This window comes from Bos indicus x Bos taurus, chromosome 16, assembly GCF_003369695.1.
Source record: "Bos indicus x Bos taurus breed Angus x Brahman F1 hybrid chromosome 16, Bos_hybrid_MaternalHap_v2.0, whole genome shotgun sequence".
Lineage (NCBI taxonomy): Eukaryota > Metazoa > Chordata > Mammalia > Artiodactyla > Bovidae > Bos > Bos indicus x Bos taurus.
The window spans coordinates 70,055,648-70,074,531 of NC_040091.1; the positions used below are offsets into that span (position 1 = coordinate 70,055,648).

Sequence of the window (18,884 nt, forward strand, 5' to 3'; positions counted from 1 at the left end):
GTTTTTCATCATTTACAGAATAAAATCCAATAAAAATATAATATTGAACTTAAGAGATATGTACACTTGTTACACCTTTGAATTCAGTTCTGTTTTCCACTTAAGTGCATCTTGTAAAACACAAAGAAATAAAAAGAATATAAACTTTGTAAATCCAGCAACAGAACTAACATTGCTAAAAATGTGGATCATGCATATTTTTAAATAACTCTATTCTTACCTTGAAAAATGTGTAACAATTTTCCTAAGAGACATTTTGGAATTTGCCTTTGGCTCTCTAAAGTACCAATTTTGAAGTCTTTGTAAAACAGTTAAGATCTTGATTTATTTGTATGGGATTTCTATACTTATGGCTTTGAATACCTCACCCTTGTTGAATTCTGATTTACCTTCTAACATGTCCCCTGCCCTTTCAAAGTGTCCCAAGCCAATGGGATAAACTGAGAGGGGGAAGCAAATGCAGGCTGAAGTTGGCTAAAATTATCACAGTCACTGCGTTTGACAATAAACATTAACCTAGTAACACTTACTTTGTTATCGGTTTGGTTTGGTTCAGTTCATTCACTCAGTTGTGTCTGAATCTTTGCGACCCCATGGACTGCAGCATGCCAGGCTTCCCTGTCCATTACCAATTCCCAGAGCTTGCTTAAACTTATGTCCATCGAGTCGGTGATGCCATCCAACCATCTCATCCTCTGTCGTCCCCATCTCCTCCTGCCTTCAGTCTTTCCCAGCATCAGGGTCTTTTCCAATGAGTCAGTTCTTCGCATCAGGTGGCCAGAGTTTTGGAGCTTCAGCTTCAGCATCAGTCCGTCCAGTGAATATTCAGGACTGATTTCCTTTAGGATGGACTGGTTGGATCTCCTTGCAGTCCAAGGGATTCTCAAGAATCTTCTCCAGTACCACAGTTCAAGAGCATCAATTCTTCAGTGCTCAGCTTTCTTTATGGTCCATATCTCACATGCAGTCATAACTACTGGAAAAACCATAGCTTTGACTAGATGGACCTTTGTCGGTAAAGTAATGTCTCTGCTTTTTAATATTATGTCTAGGTTGGCCATAACTTTCCTTCTAAGGAGCAAGCATCTTTTAATTTCATGGCTGCAGTCACCATCTGCAGTGATTTTGGAGCCCCTCAAAATAAAGTCTCTCACTGTTTCCACTGTTTCCCCATCTATCTGCCAAGAAGTGATAGGACCAGATGCCATGATCTTAGTTTTCTGAATGTTGAGCTTTAAGCCAACTTTTTCACCTCTTTCACTTTCATCAAGAGGCTCTTTAGTGCTTCACTTTCTGCCATAATAGTGGTATCATCTGCATATTTGAGGTTATTGATATTTCTCCTGGCAATCTTGATTCCAGCTTGTGCTTTATCCAGCCCAGCATTTCTCATGATGTATTCTGCATATAAGTTACATAAGCAGGGTGACAATATACAGCCTTGATGTACTCCTTTTCCTATTAGGAACCAGTCTGTTGTTCCATGTCCAATTCTAACTGTTGCTTCCTGACCTGCATACAGGTTCCTTAAGAGGCAGGTCAGGTGGTCTGGTATTCCCATCTCTTTCAGAAATTTCCACAGTTTATTGTGATCCACACAGTCAAAGGCTTTGGCATAGTCAATAAAGCAGAAATAGATGTTTTTCTGCAACTCTCTTGCTTTTTCAATGATCCAGAGGATGTTTGCAATTTGATCTCTGGTTCCTCTGCCTTTTCTAAATATCTGATGTCACACACCTTCAAATAGACAATTACTGTAACTGCTTGATATGTCTAATCTTAGATCTTTATCAGTACATTTGTATGTGGGCAGATAGACATAGGGAGTTTTGAGTTGTTAATATATATACAATATATTTTATTCTTTTTTTTTTTTTTTCATTCAACTATGTAACATATGGTTCATCTCTGTGCTTCTTCCTGGTAATTTTTTTATGCTTTTGTACACATGCACACAATTTTATTTAAATAGAGTATACACTTTTTTTTTTTTTTGGTTTTGGATAGGGAGGATTTTTTAATTTGTTTTGCTTGCTTCCTCTTCTCATCTTCCACTCACAACTCCATGTATAATTTGTCTGAGGACTCTCATCTTCTAGAAAATCTTTAACTTAATCTTTCAACTTTGCTTATCATTTCTTCTGTTTTTGTACTATTCTTGTTTTGTACTATTCTTGTTATAATGTCTGTTATGATTTCCTTTACTATTGCATGCATGCTAAGTTGCTTCAGTTGTCTCTGACTTTTTGTGACTCTCTGGACTGTAGCTCACCAGGCCCCTCTGTCCATGAAATTCTCCAGGCAAGAATACTGGAGTGGGTTGTCATGCTCTCCTCCAGGAGATCTTCTTGACCCAGGGATTGGAACCATGTCTCTTAAGTTTCCTGCATTGGCAGGTGGGTTCTTTACTAGTAGCACCTGGGAAGCCTTTCTTTAGCTATTGGAGGATCTTAAACCTTTAGGCAATGCCAAAGAATGCTCAAACTACCGCACAACTGCACTCATCTCACATGCTAGTAAAGTAATGCTCAAAATTCTCCAAGCCAGGCTTCAGCAATATGTGAACTGTGAACTTCCAGATGTTCAAGCTGGTTTTAGAAAAGGCAGAGGAACCAGAGATCAAATTGCCAACATCCATTGGATCATAGAAAAAGCAAGAGAGTTCCAGAAAAACATCTATTTCTGCCTTATTGACTATGCTAAAGCCTTTGACTGTGTGGATCATAACAAACTGTGGAAAATTCTGAAAGAAATGGGAATACCAGAGCACCTGACCTGCCTCTTGAGAAACCTATATGCAGGTCAGGAAGCAACAGTTAGAACTGGACATGGAACAACAGACTGGTTCCAAACAGGAAAAGGAGTACATCAAGGCTGTATATTGTCACCCTGCTTATGTAACTTATATGCAGAATACATCATGAGAAACGCTGGGCTGGAAGAAGCACAAGCTGGAATCAAGATTGCCGGGAGAAATATCAATAACCTCAGATATGCAGATGACACCACCCTTATGGCAGAAAGTGAAAAGGAACTAAAGAGCCTCTTGATGAAAGTGAAAGAAGAAAGTGAAGAAGTTGGCTTAAAGCTCAACATTCAGAAAACGAAGATCATGGCATCTGGTCCCATCACTTCATGGCAAATAGATGGGGAAACAGTGTCAGACTTTTTTTGTTGGGGGGCTCCAAAATCACTGCAGATGGTGATTGCAGCCATGAAATTAAAAGTTGCTTACTCCTTGGAAGGAAAGTTATGACCAACCTAGATAGCATATTCAAAAGCAGAGATACTACTTTGCCAGCAAAGGTCCATCTAGTCAAGGCTGTGGTTTTCCAGTGGTCATGTATGGATGTGAGAGTTGGACTGTGAAAAATGCTGAGTGCCGAAGAATTGATGCTTTTGAACTGTGGTGTTGGAGAAGACTCTTGAGAGTCCTTTGGACAGCAAGGAGATCCAACCAGTCCATCCTAAAGGAGTCCAGTCCTGGGTGTTCATTGGAAGAACTGATGCTGAGGCTGAAACTCCAATACTTTGGCCACCTCATGTGAAGAGTTGACTCATTGGAAAAGACCCTGATGCTGGGAGGGATTGGGGGCAGGAGGAAAAGGGGACGACAGAGGATGAGATGGCTGGATGGCATCACCGACTCGATGCACATGAGTTTGAGTGAACTCCAGGAGTTGGTGATGGACAGGGAGGCCTGGCGTGCTGCAATTCATGGGGTCACAAAGAACTGGACGTGACTGAACTGAACTGAAACCTTAAAATCATTTTCAGATTGCTCTATTTTTATTTTATCTGCAGCAAATTCCTCTCCTTGACATTGGTTATATTGGCTGTCTTTCATGGCTGTGATTTCTTCATATATTTAAGAATTTTGCTTAGCATGTGTTTCCTGACCAAGTTTTTCATGTGCTTACTTTCTTATTGCTGCTTTCCCCTCTTCCTGTCTAGTAGTTTTGTGGTTGCCTTCTGTCTGGCCCTTGAACAGTCCCAGGCAAGAACCACATCTTAAATTGACACTGGGAGGGCCCCTGTTCCACTGTAATATTGGTGATAGTGGATCTAGTCACTAAGTCAGCAGGCAGCTTAATATAGGCCCTGGCTTTGAGGCATTTTCTCCCATCATCTAGTGTAGCTTTAAGTATGCTGCAGCTCAGTAGCTCAGTTTGTTTTTTTTCCCCCAGCTTCCTTTTCAGGGTAGGAAAACTCCATTTGAACCCTTGGTTTCATGTATGAGGCCAGCTCTCCCCATTCCCTGCCCCTCTGGTGCATGTTGATACCTTTTTATCTTGTGGGGAGCAAATTCCTGGTTACTTACTGCCTATCTTCCGTCTGCCCTCCATTGGATCTGTAACTTTAGCCTGACTTAACAGCTTTTTCTCTTCTACTTTTTTCTGGTTCATAGAAATTTACTTTGTACATGCTTTGAATTTGTCTTTAAAATTTTTCTATATTTATCCAGTGGTACTTTGGACAAAAGTGGAGAGTTTATGAACTTCCAAGACCAGCTTGACTAGAAATTTAGGATACTCTTAAAAACACAAATCAACTTTCATTCCTCTCTGCTTAAAATCCTAAAGTCTTCCAATTTTAAAGAATAATAGACTTCGACCTTCTCACCATTCCTTTATGTGACCTGGCCCTTCCAGATTCATTTCAAAAGCTTTCCTTTTTGTTCTGGCCCTCTGTAGACCCTCTCTTTCAGCAAAGTGGTTCAGCTATGTGTGTGGGTATTTGTTTTTTAGTTTCTTTTCCATTGTAGGTTATTACAAGATATTGAGTAGAGTTCCCTATGCTATTAATATATAGTAAGTAGGTCCTTGTCGGTTATCCATTTTATATACAGTAGTGTGTATATTTTAATCTCAGACTCCTGATTTACCCCTCTTACACTTGGGTAACCATAAATTTGTTTCCTATGGCTGTGAGTCTGTTTCTCTTTTGTCAGTAAGTTCATTTATATCATTTTTTAAGACTCCGCATATAAGCAATACTGTGCGATACTTGTCTCTGTCTGACTTCACTTAGTCTGATAATCTCTAGGTCCATCAGTGTTGCTGCAAGTGGCATCTCGTTCTTTGTTGTGGTGAGAAGTGTCCCATTGTGTGTATGTACCACATCATCTTTGTTGACTCATTTGTCAGTAAACACCTAGTTTGTTTCCATGTCTTGACTGGCTATTGTAAATAGTCCTGCTGTGAACATAGTGTTGGCTATATGTCTTTTCGAATTACAGTTTTCTCCAGATAAATGCCCAGGAGTGGAATTGCTGAGAGATCTGTTTTTAGTTTTTAAAAGAATTGCTGTGAAAGTTGCTCAGTCGTGTCCAACTCTTTACAACCCCATGAGTATACAGTCCATGGAATTCTCCAGGCCAGAATAATGGAGTGGGTAGCCTTTCCCTTCTCCAGGGGATCTTCCCAACCCAGGGATCGAACCCAGGTCTCCCTCATTGCAGGTGTATTCATTGCAACCTGAGCCACAAGGGAAGCCTAAGAATACTGGAGTGGGTATCCTATCCCTTCTCCAGGGGATCTTCCCAACCCAGGAATTGAACCAGAGTCTCCTGCACTGCAGGCGGATTCTTTACCAACTGAGCTATCAGGGAATCCCCAAGGAACTGCCATACCATTCTCCATAGTGGGTGCACCAATTTACATTTCCATTAGTAGTGTAGAAGGATTCCCTTTTCTCCACCCCTTCTCCAGGGTTTATCATTTGTAGCCTTTTTGATGATGGCCATTCTGACTGGTATGAGGTAATACCTTATAGTAGTTTTGATTTGCATTTCTTGAATAATTAGCAGTGTTAAGCATCTTTTCATGTGCCTGGTGGCCTTCTGTATGTCTTCTTTGGAGGAATATCTATTTAGGTATTCTGCCCATTTATTTATTTATTGAGCTATATGAGCTGATGGTGTATTTTGGAAATTAATCCTGTCAGTCACATAGTTTGCAAGTATTTTTTCCTCAGGTTGTCTTTTTGTTTTGCTGATGGTCTCCTTTGCTGTGCAAAAGCTTTTAAGTTTAATTACGTCCCATTTGTTTATTTTTTTTTTTGTTTCCATCACTCTAGGAGACAAATCCAAAAAAAATACTGCTGTGGTTTATGTCAGAGTGTTCTGCCTGTTTTTCTCTGGGAGTTTCATAGTATCCAGTCTTACATTTAGATTTTTAATCCATTTTAGCAAAGTTTGCTTTTGTATATGGTGTTAGAGAATGTTCTAATTTAATTCTTTTACATGTAGAGCTGTCCAGTTTTCCCAGCACTACTTGTTGAAGAGACTGTCTTTTATTTAGTGTGTATTTTTTGCCTCCTTTGTCATAGATAAAATGATCCTAAGTGCATGAGTTTACTTCCCCCAGTCACTTCTAAGGTTGACATCTTCTCAGTTTTTCTCATTTAAATGCTACCTCCACAGAGAGATCTTTCCTACTCACCCTGGTAAAAGTAATCTCTCCCCAGTTCTCTGTCATAATACTTGTTTATTTCCATAATATCATTTGTTATGACATGTGCTTGTTTGTTTCTTTATGGTTTCTCACAAAACTGAAAGCTTCATGAGTTTTTTACTTTGCATTTTTGTTTGCATTATATGAAACCAGCATATAGCATCATGCTCAATAAATACTTACCACAGGACTATTATTTACCCATGCATTCAGCATATTTATTGAATGTCTACGGTATGCCAGAAGTGTTCTCACTGTGGAGGATGTAATGGTGAACGATACAGACAGGGTCCTTGCTCTGTGGAGCTTAGGTTCTAGTGGGAGAAGGAAAGTAGCAACAAATAGAAAAATAAATAACATCAGTGCTAGGGTGATGTGTTTAGGTGATGGGAAACACTTTTCTGAGGAAGTAACAAGAAGGAATTTATCTTGTGACAATCAAGAGGAAGAACTTTTCAGTTAGAAGAGCTAGAACAAGGTTCCTAAGAATGAGCTTGAATATTCATAGAACAAGAGACTACTGAGCTGTAGTGGAAGGAATAGAGGGGAAGAGCATTACAGGAGGTTAGAGTCTTGACTGAGACCAGATAACACAAGCTAGGAGTTTGAAAATATGTGGTACCTTAAGACAGATGCAGTTCTTGAGTACTGAAGGAGCTGGTGAGGTGCAGGTGTGAGTAGATGCCAAGGATCCTAGCACGTGTGTTAAACAGATGAGTTAAAATTGTGGCAAAGTGTTATCTTCCAGAAAGTCATAAATCACTGCTTAGTTTTTGGTTTCCTTTTCACCAGGGATGCTACTTTTTAACTCATGGTTCTTATTCATGCCTTTAGTTACCCTTTTTAGAAACTAGTATAAGCCAAACATCCTATATTATGCATGCTTGCTCATACATGTTCATAAAATACAGTGGAAATGGAAAGGAAACACTCAGTTAATGCTTTTTTTTTTCTTGCTGAATTTCTGAATTTGTGCAGGCTTTTGGAATTTCATGTTTCCTAGTTTAGTCAGTGCAATGACCTAAAAGCAAAACAAGGTTGATTACTCAATCTTTCATTTCCACTTTTTCATTTCCCTGTGTTTTAGAAAGCAAGTGACTAGGGAAGGCAGTGTACTCAAGGGTGCCTAACTTCCACATTTTTAAGAGCAAACTTTTATATATATATCTTTGCAGCAGTCTTCTAATTAACTACCTACCAATAGGATGAGTTTTCATTTGTCATTTATAACCTTTTGTGATCCTATTCGTGAAACTAATCATTCTTTTCATATCATCAACTTTAAAAAAAAGTTATTTGAAATTAATTGACGAGGCTCCCTTTTTATTATTTCCTGTCCTTCACTAAACATGTAGTGATGACAAAGATCTATTTTAAGCTTCTCTGTAGTAGACTTTATGATAGTTCTTTTGCTGACCCTACAGGCAAAGGACTTAGAGACAGTTCCTCTTTTTTCCTAATAATGACAGCTTGCTTAAGCCATTGTTAGAATATTTACAAGTAGTCACCCACTTACAAATGGTTACATTTCAGACATTTATACTTAATCTGAACTTTGAAATTTGAACTGTATTTCTCCCCTGAAAAAATATGCAAATGGTATTATAAATAAATAACTTTCTGGCTACCCTTTAAAGACCTATGTAAACCTACATGTGCTCGGTCACTCAGCTGTGTCCGACTCTTTGCGACCCTATGGACTCTAGCCCACCAGGGCCCTCTGTCCATGGGATTCTCCAGGCAAGAATACTGGAGTGGGTTGCCATGCCCTCCTCCGAGGAATCTTCCCAACCCAGGGATTGAACCCGTGTCTCCTGCATTGCAGAATTCTTTACCGCTAAGCCACCAGGGAAGCCCCATGTAACATATAGTGTAGCTGAAATACTACACATTTATGATGAAAAATATTAGGAGAATCACACTTCAGATGCACATTAGTTCTACTGCGTGACATTTACATAGAATTTGGAGGTAATCATTTGGGTTCAGTGATACCTTTGTTTGTGGTGAGACAATGAATAATGGTGCCATGAAGGTGTTCCCATTAGGTGATGGAGAGAGCCGTTGAGAATGCTTCTGCAGGAAGCCCATCCATCTCCTGCATGGCAGGGACCCGGCATCTGGACGTGAGACATTCCTAAGTCCGATGTTTGTTTATCAAGAGTACCTGTAAGCTCTTACTAGTTACACAAGTGGAGCATTCATTTAAAATAATCTTAAGTGAGGAATTGAAAAGTTTGTGTATTTTGAATTCCTGAGTAGATGTTAATGTTGGTGAATGCTTTTCTGATACATTTACAGATAGACGTATTTCATTTTTAGTGATCATATTTTTGTGTTTATTTTTGCCCCCTCTTTGGGTTTTTTTAAATATTTGTGTGTTTAGTTTTATTCCTAAAATTATTGATGCTCCTTAGTTTTCAAAGAAGGAATTTCATTTACTTAACTAAAAACAAAACAGTACTTAAATGTTAATAGTTGAAACAAATTTAACTCTAGACTTTTTAAAATTCTTTGCTAGGCATAATTTATTTTCATTTTTATCTTAAGAGATTTTTATTGTAGCAGAATTTTTGACCGTTTGTTAACTTATATTCATATGAGTATAGTATAATTCCTGGCAAAGTGGTAGTTTGGAAAGTTACGTATAGAATATAGAAGAGTGTGTGCTGTGAGTTTCTAACTCTATTTAGTGTTTATTCAGTTATTCATCTAGTTCATATACATTTCTCAGCTCTCACAGCTTCTTTTTTCCCATCTGAAAAAAAAAGAGGTTGATGAAACCTGCTTCCATCACAGAGTTGCTAAAGTTAATACATAGGGCTGATTGGCATTGTATGACAGCCCATAATACTACAGAAATGCACTATCAGAAGATCACGTGTAGGGAAAACTTCCTTTCCTTTTGTTTCTTTTACCTGAACTCTCCTTTTCATAGCCAAGTTTGTCAAAAGAATAATCGGAAAACTTCCTTTCCTTTTGTTTCTTTTACCTGAACTCTCCTTTTCATAGCCAAGTTTGTCAAAAGAATAATCTACACTCATTAGCTTCACTTTCATTTTTGTCAAAAATCATCAGTAGTATTAAGCATTGATATTGTTATGACTATGTAAATGTTCTTCAGTATGAGTCAGGTAATCAGACAATGAGTGTATTTTCTTTCTTGAACATCTTATTACCCCCCACTTTGGAATGCTTTATTTTTCTGTTTGCTTTGTTTGCTGATGTGTCTTTCACTGTTTCTTTCCCAAACACTTCAATAGAACAGTAAAATTCCTCTCAATATAGTAAACACTTCCATCAAATCCACTTTTAAAACCCTTTCCTTTTTTCTTGGAGGTTTTCCTCTGGGAGCCTTTTGTCTTCCTGTTCAAATCTGGACTGTTTGCTATTTAGACCTGCTGAAGAGCTTTCATTCCATCTGTTTCTTTCCTCATCATCCTGGGAATTTCCTTTGGATCATGTTTCCTGGTTCCTGTGTTTTCTTCTTTCTTGATTTATTCTCTTGTTTTGGTATAGCACATCCTCTACCACCCACCTCCTATTTCCACTCACCCCCAGCCACCCAGTATGAAATCTTCTTAGTCTATAACATCTATGTTATAACATAGCTCTTATAACATCTATGAAGTTTTTACTCGCCTTTCAATTCCCTTGTTGGATTGACCTCACCTTTGTGCCTCCATGGCAAACTTTGTCATAGCCTTCATCCATCATACTTTTCAAGCACCTACTCTACAAGTCAGGCACTGTGTTCAGCAGGAGGGAGTCCAAGACTAAGAGAATAAGGTTCTTGTTCCCAAGAAAATTCTGAAAAATAGGAACACTATGGTTCTCACTGCGGGGGCCGTACTGCCCCCTAGCGGTCCTTTGAAAAATAGGGGGAAATTTTTACTTATAGCACTATTGGGAGGGCATAGCTGGCGTTTTATAGTCAGGGGCCGAGAATACTAAACGTAGTTAAGTCCAGCACCAAACATTCATGTATGAAAATCTGTTCGTAGTTATCCAAGCCTGGGACCTAACTCCATTTTACATGCAATCCCAAACTACTTGGCACTTTTTACATTGTTATTGCTTGTGCAACAGATGGAAAACAGCTATTGTCCATCAGTGTGTGTTTGCAGAAGAAAATTTTTTGTCAAGTTGCATGTGTTACTACGTGCTGAGTGATTGAACTGAATACAACTTTTCTAGAGTAAATGTTGAAAAAGAGATTTTGTTCAATATTATGTGTATGTTTGTATATATTGAGCTATAATATACAGTGCACAGCTTGATGAACTTGTACACATATATACATATTAAAGTATGTAACTGCTGCTTGGATCTAGATACTGTCTGCAGAGTTGGGAAACATAGGATAAACCTGTGTTTATGGTTTTTTAAATATATTTATTTTTTAAAATTTATTCATTTTTTAATTGAAGGATAATTGCTTACAGAATTTTGTCATTTTCTGTCAAACCTCAACCTGAATCAGCCATCAGGATATATATATCCCCTCCCTCTTGAACCTCCCTCCCATCTCCCTCCCCATTCCACCCCTCTAGGTTGATACAGAGCCCCCGTTTGAGTTTCCTGAGACATACAGCAAATTCCCACTATCTATTTACATATGGTTATGTAAGTTTCCATGTTACTTTTCTCTATACCTCTTACCCTTTCCTCCCCTCTCCCCATGTACATAGGTCTATTCTCTGTCTGTTTCTCCACTGCTGCCCTGCAGATAAATTCTTCAGTAGTATCATTTTTCTAGATTCCATATGTATACATTAATATGCGATATTTATCTTTCTCTTTCTGACTTATTCACTCTGTATAATAGGCTCTAGGTTCATCCATCTCATTAGAATTGACTCTAATGTGTTCTTTTTTATGGCTGAGTAATATTCCATTGTGTATATGTACCACAACTTCTTTAACATAGGATAAACCTATTTTTAAATAGTACCTTTTCAAATAATGTGCCCATTATGTTTTCATATGTACAGTAAATATAGTCACACTGTCCAAAAATCTGGAAACATCAGGAAAATATCCTATTTATTTCATTTTTTACATTTTAACAGATCCATTGCTTTAAATTTTACTTGAAAAGGTAACTTGAAGTTAAAAAAGAAGATATTGACTATATTATTTGCAAATGTAACTAACACATATTTATTCTGCTTCCCAATTTTACAGACACTCTGTGCCCCAAAAAGTTTCCTTATATTCCTTACTGGTCAATATTCTGCTGCTCTCAGAGGTAGCCACCATTCTGACTTAATCATCATATTTCTTCAAATATTCTTTCTATCTCTGTTAATTTACATATGCAGGAAAGGTAAATTGAACTAAAAAGTCATTGCAACTAGAGTTGCATTTTATCAATCTGATTATGAAATGTTTTAGATCCACTTACAACTTTCATACTCCCTTTTTTCAAAAGATGAATTACTTAGAAATTTTCAACAACATTTTTACTTGCAAAGGATTTTGGTACAGTGTGTAGAACAAAGCTAATGGGAAATATGTAATGGAAGATTTGTCTTTTTAATAGGACCAAATGTTACTAAATTAACAGAAGCACACAAAATGTAGGAATCTCATTTTTATTAATAAAAATTATTTTTAAATACTTCCTATTATTGCCACACTGTATATTAAAAACTTTTTACAGTGATAAAAAATTATGTGAATATTAAATTTTTAATTAGATTGCTTGTCTTTATTCTTACTCCCTGGTGGCTCAGGCAGTAAAGCGTTCTGTCTACAATGTGGGAGACCTGGGTTTGATCCGTAGGTCGAGAAGATTCCCTGGAGAAGGAAATGGCAACCCTCTCCAGTACTCTTGCCTAGAAAATCATATGGACGGAGGAACCTGGTGCAGGCTACTGTCCATGGGGTCACAAAGAGTCGGACACGACTGAGAGACTTCACTGATTCTTACTCTGAATCTATCCACAAAGGTCAACCACATATCTTCTGTCTGTTGAGTCACTGAGTCGTGTCTGACTTTTTGCAACCCCATGGACTGTAGCTTGCCAGGCTCCTCTGTCCATGGGATTCTTTGGCAAGAATACTGGAGTTGGTTACCATTGTCTCCTCCAGGGGATCTTCCTGACCCAGGAATTGAACCCGCGTCTCTTGCATCTGCAGTTGGATTCTTTACCACTGTGCCACCTGGGAAACGCCGTTTTCTCCATAGTTCTCATATTTCTGTTTTTGTCTTATCCATTCTATGTTCCCCATCGCCTTTCAACAGTATGACTGTATGATCTCTGAATTCTTTTTAAGTGGATATAATTACTGAACTACTGAATCTAATCTGAATTATGGTGGAATTTCAAAGTGGGAGATAATATTTTCTATTGAATTTAATCCCTACACTTTCCAATGTTTTAATGTAGGGAATTATTTTGATGTAACACTTTTTAATAAGGCCATCTCATTTGTAGATACATTGTGCTTCCTAATATTCACCATTTCAACATCCTGTACTTTGTATTGGTATATTATCCACACTCTTTTAAGATTATTTCCTCCCTTCTTATCATATGCAAATAAATAGAGTATGTTATTTCACTGATCTTCTGTTTTCTATATAGAATAACCTCTGATTTTCTTGTTAAATAAAGGTGAAGAGTCCTCACAGATTATTGTCCAGATATCACCTGCTTGTCTTTTATGACTTGGTATTAGATTAAAAAGCCTAAAATATTGTTTGGTGGTTTCTTTGCAGCCCCTCGGTTGGAAAACTTGAGATGCAGAGGAGGAGCCGTAGCTAAGGAGATCAGTGAAGCCATGAAGGTAACTACCTACTAAATTATAAGTGAATAACATGTGTAGCTAGGTATTTGCTTTTAGCATTCATATGTGTCTTAGTCTGTTGTAATAGGAATTCTCAGTAGTCTTTTAAATAGATCTTTAATGAAGTTAGTAAATGACTGTAACATTCAGAATAATTACCATTTTTTAGGTACCTACCGTGTGCCAGTGTTATACCTGGCTTCTTTAAAGGTTGGGCTTCCCTGGTGACCCAAATGATAAAGAATCTGCCTGCAACGCAGGAGACCTGGGTTCCATCCCTGCATCGGGAAGATCCCCTGGAGAAGGGAACGGCTAGCTACTGCAGTATTTTTGCTTGGAGAATTCCATGGACGGAGGAGCCTGGCAGGCTATAGTCCATGGGGTTGTAAAGAGTCGGACACGACTGAACGATTAACACTTTAACTTAACTTTCTTTAAAGGTTGGCTATATTTTTTGAGTTCTGAGAGTTAGGAATCCATCAAACAATTTTGGATAATAACACTAACATTTAGTCAGCATTTGTGAATTAGGCCCCGTCTAACTGTTTCACCTATATTGTATCACCTCATTTAATCCTTACTCTATCCCTCTGAGAGAAGTACTGCTACTTCCTTGTTTTACGGATAAGGAAACTAGAGGGGCTAAGTAGATTGCCCAAACAGATAATTGTGCCAGGATTTAAACCCTGGATGTTTAGCTCCAGAACATGTACTCTTAACCACTGTATTATACTGTATTGATGCAAATAATCAGTAAATAATATATAATAAGAAGAGCAGAAGAGGTTTATTAGAGTCAAACCAAGGGCTATAGCCCAGGAAAGAGCTTCTCAGTAGCTTTGATGGGACTGCTCCAAAGGGGAAGGGGAGGAGCCAGTCTATATGAATTTTTTGGCTGGGGAAAAAAATGTCAAGATTGCGACTTGGTAAAAAATTACTGCTAAGCGCGAAGAACAGATGTCTCAAGTTAATGATTTTAGTGTTTTTTTCTGTGTATGGGAAGGTGCAAGAATCTGGGGTCATTGAAATATGTCCTTAAATGTGCATCTTAATTATCTGGGAGCCTGTGTATCCAAAGCACAGAATGCTTCATCTTGGCTTTCCCTTCCTGAGTTCCCCTCGGGGCTCGCTGTCTTGGGTGACTGCAGTGGGTCGTGCCTTCGCCCTTTGTGTAACTGGGTGATGAGCACATTTTTTTCTTTCATGGTGAAAGCAGAGGTACGGGTATGCTTGACAGGCCGTAAGACAGGCTGTTTGAGTTAGCACACGGTTCAAACTAGATCATGTATAAACCAGAGTGACTTCCCCACACCTCAGTATGTGAAAGTTTCTTCCATCAACTGCATATCCAACTTGGAGTTTTAATATTATAATAATAAAATTGTCTATGTTCTTGACATGTATTCTGCCCAAACAAAAACATTTGGATTTCTAGTACATGAAAATTATTTTTAAACTCCTTCAGGATCTCCTCTGTTTTGATTACTTTCTATAACCTTTTGTGATGTGTATTGATCCCATGATTTTCTGGTACTCACACTTCTCTCACAGCATGCTCTTAATCAGACATTGGCAAACTGGGGTGGGCCAGGCTAAAACCCGGCCTGCCACCTGTTTTTGTAAATAAAATTGTTTTGGAACGGAGCCGTGTACTTTCGTCTGTTTATTGTCTATGGTCTCTTTGGGGCTTCCCAGGTGGCATGGTGGTAAAGAATCTGCCTGCCAATGCAGGAGACATGGGTTCAATCCCTGGTTCTGAAGATCCCTAGAGTAGGAAATGGCAACTCATTCCAGTATTTTTGGCTAGAAAATTCCATGGACAGAGGAACCTGGTGGGCTTCAGTCCAAGGGGTGGCAAAGAGTGGGATGTGACTGAGCATGTATGCATGTGTGGCCTCTTAACACTAGAACAGGAGAGTTGAATAATTGTGACAAATGTAAAGGCCCTCACAGCCTAAAATGTTTATTCTATGGGCCTTTATAGGAAAAATGTGCTGATCCCTCCTCTAAGATTTCTAAAATTGTACTATCCTAAAATACAGAATTCCAGACATTAGATTTTTTAACTCTGAAATTCTGTTACCTCCTCTGTGGGTGTGTGGGTGGGTGGGTGGGTGGGTGGGTGTGTGTGTGTTTGTGTGTGTGTTTTAATCTTTTCACCTTGCTGTGAGGCATGTGGGATCTTAGTTCCCCTACTAGGGATTGAACCTGCACCTCCTGCATTGGAAGGACAAACTCTTAACCACTGAACTGCCAGGGAAGTCCCTGTTACCTCCTGTTTTACTAGAGTTTTATTTTACTACCAGGCATTATAAAATAGGAATAGAATACATCTTTTTAGCTTTAGCTTTTTGTTAAAATTCCTCGGCTAAAATTGGTATTTTAAAGTAATATCAATTATCTGTGACTTAAAAATAAGGTTTTAGAAAAAGGCTTGACCTGAACAGTTTAAAGACTTGAGTATTGTACTTATCTCTGTGTGTTTGTGTTTCAGCCTGAGATTAATGTTAACTATTACTGTTGTTTGTTTTTTAAGTCCTTACCTGCATTAATTGAACAAGGAGATGGATTTTCCCAAGTGTTAAAGATGCAGCCTATTATCCAGCTCCAGAGAGTCCACCAGGAAGTCTTTTCCAGTTGCTGTAGGAAACCAGATGTTAAACCCGAGAGCTTTATAGCACAAATAGAAACCACACCAGCAGAGACTTCTACTAGGACAGCTACTGACTTGGTACTGAGAAGAAAGCGAACTAAAGACTGCCCCCAGAGAAAATGGTATCCGTTGCGGCGAAAGAGAATTAATCTTGATACATAAGCCCTTTTTATTCATCTTAAGAGGTGAAATTAGGCACTGTCAACATTTAGATTACAGCCTAATGCCTGGACAGGACTTTGTTTAAACAGCAGATAACTAGTGATTCCTTAATACAAATATAGTAACACTATATTGGGGTGTGATATAATATTTTCATCTGTAGTCCATGAAAAGGATATTGTTTGAATATTGGCATAAAGCCTGTCAATAGTCATTAAGAGTGCAAACTTTTACTGTCCTTAAATACCATCAGCACTTTGCTGCCTTACAGCTTTTGTGGAATTTCAGAAGTAACATATTCCACTGCATTTCCCAGATATACGTCTTTGTTTAAAAAAGAGCTGTAACAGTTATCTTTATTTAAGGGCTGAAAGTCATCATCATTTCTGCACAGTAGCAGATACAGTTGTTTTCTTGGGTTCCTTCCCCCAAGGCAGTTTGATTTATCAAATTAACATGCAGATGACAAGACTGGCTTTGACTTTGTTACACTAAGTTCCACTAATTTGAATTTGTGGGATTAATTTTAGAATTTTTTTTGGTTTTGTTTTGTAAGACAAAGAAGATGATTATTTGTGTAAGAATTTCTCTTAGAAATAAAACTTGCCATGTAGCTGGCGTTTCTTACCCACACTTTTGCTTTCATAGATTAACTTTTAAACATAAGTTGACTTGGAACTAATAATTTCTTTTCAGGATTTCTCATTATTTTTTGTAGATGGATCCAGTTCAAAAATATATATCAGATTAATACATTAAACAAATGTCACTGTGGAAGAAATACAGATGCAATCATATTGAACTATTTTACATTTGAGAATGTTTACATATCAAGTATATAATGATTGGTAGAAAGAAGTCTGAGAAAGCAGTATTGCCTATACTTCTAAACATTTAAGTAGAGTTTCTCTAGCTCTTATTGTATCACTTATTCACATTAATACAGTGTAGCCAGGGCCATCTAGTTTGCCAGCTGTTTTCTTACAAACGATTATATACCTTCATTCCTTTACAGAGGAATTTACTAATCACGAGGTTGGAAAATAATGTACTTCTCTTGTTCATTATATGTTAATAATCATGAATAAGAAAGTCTGTCTCAGTGAAGAAAACTTACAAAGCTACTTTATTGCATTCTGAATTTGAGTGTTAAAACTTGAGATCTGTATATTTGTATGCAATAGTGTGTTTTTATTAAAATAATGTACAAAGACTGCAGCCTTGATCCTGTGTATTTTTAAGACTTGTCTCAGGCCTTCTGGAGCTTAGCTTTGGTTGGATGGTAGGTCAACACCTTGCACATAACTAAATTTATCTGTAAAACTGGAGTCTACAGAATATTGCTATACTAATGTCGTGCTTTTTCATAATATCAGTACAAAAGTCTATGAATAGTTTCACTCAAAAGCATGCAAACAAAAGCATTATTGTTAATTCTCCTAGATTAGATAACTGAATTGTGTTTCTGTTAAAAAATCTTCTTTTTAAGAAATTCATATTGAGATACATAGAGTCTAATAACTTGATGTTTTAGGTTTGTTTGCAATATGTGAGCCAAGAAAAAAGGAGAGGAATAGATGAAGTGAGTATGGCAAAAATCTTGATAATGTTGGATCTGTCTGAAACTATAATCTTTCTACTCCTGGGTCTGGAAATTTTTATAATTAAAAAGTTTGTTCTTTTTAAAGCCCTCAGACAAACAGCTGAAACTTGAAATCTTTTAGAGGGCTCTAAGTGTTACTCCACAGTTATAGCAGAGTTCCAAATGAAATACCATTAGGAAAGAAAATATATTAGCATTATTAACTAAGGTAAACATGGCTGATATCAGTAATTTATTCTCGATAAGTATTTTTAAGAAGAGAAATGGAGGGACTTCCCTGGTGGTCCAGTGGCTAAGACTCAAGTACTCCCAGTATAGGGGGCTGAGGTTTGATCCCTGGTCAGGGAGCTAGATCCCACATGCTGAAACTAAAAAGATCCAGCATGCTGCAACTAAGACCTGGTGCAGCCAAATAGTTTTAAAAAAAGAGAAATTGAATTTCTGCATAGACTGAGAACTAGCTAGCTAAGGTGACGAAAAGTCAAAAAGTCTGTAGTTGCAAGAAATATTGAAGGAAAAAATAGAAAATCAAATAGTGACATACCTATGGTAAAAAGAAGGCCAGATTGGATGGAGTCTTAAATTTCCTTTCAACAAAAACCAAAGTCAGACAAAGAAGCAAAACACAGGAAGGTCAAATCCAGTTTCAAGGGACAGAGAACATTTAAAGCAGCTGGTTTCTGAAAACACTGAAGGAATATCTGTGTTTTCCAAACATCAGGCATTAGAAACTGTATTAGTCAGCTTGAGTTGCTGTAACAGAATACCACAGACTGGGTGACTTAAACAACAGAAATTTAATTTCTCACGGTTCTGGAGATTTGAAGCCCACGATCAAGGCAAATTCAGTTTCTGTTCCTTCATGCATGCATTGGTGGTTGGGGCGGTATTGGTGTCTTTTCTTTTAAGAACATTAATCCTGTTAGAAAGCTACACCTATGACCTTATTTAACCTTAATTACTTCCTTAGAGGTCCTGTCTCCAAATACAGCCACACTTGGGGCAGGATTATGGGCTTCCCTGGTGGTTCAGACAGTAAAGAATCCACCTGCAATGCAGGAGACCTGGGTTCAGTCCCTGGATTGGGAAGATCCCCTGGAAAAGGGAACGGCTGCCCACTCCAGTATTCTGGCCTGGAGAATTCGTCCATGGGGTCACAAAGAATCGGATATGACTGAGCGACTTTCACTTTAGAGCTTCAACATATGGATTTTGA

At 37.9% G+C, this 18,884-nt stretch overlaps 1 protein-coding gene across 2 annotated transcripts in view; it reads left to right on the forward strand.

Annotated features, from left to right (window-relative positions):
• Positions 1-17,283, forward strand: part of NSL1 (NSL1, MIS12 kinetochore complex component) — a 35,533-nt gene extending 18,250 nt beyond the window's left edge. Inside the window, exons 5-6 of one of the 2 annotated variants that reach the window (XM_027565641.1) lie at positions 13,183-13,250; positions 13,420-13,524. In XM_027565641.1, coding sequence (XP_027421442.1) covers positions 13,183-13,250; positions 13,420-13,458 — 107 coding nt within the window. In that variant the 3' untranslated portion in view covers positions 13,459-13,524. Of the gene's footprint in view, positions 1-13,182; positions 13,251-13,419; positions 13,525-15,786 lie in introns of those variants that run through there. The other variant, XM_027565640.1, reaches the window with a different exon arrangement.
• Positions 17,284-18,884: the final 1,601 nt, after the last annotated feature.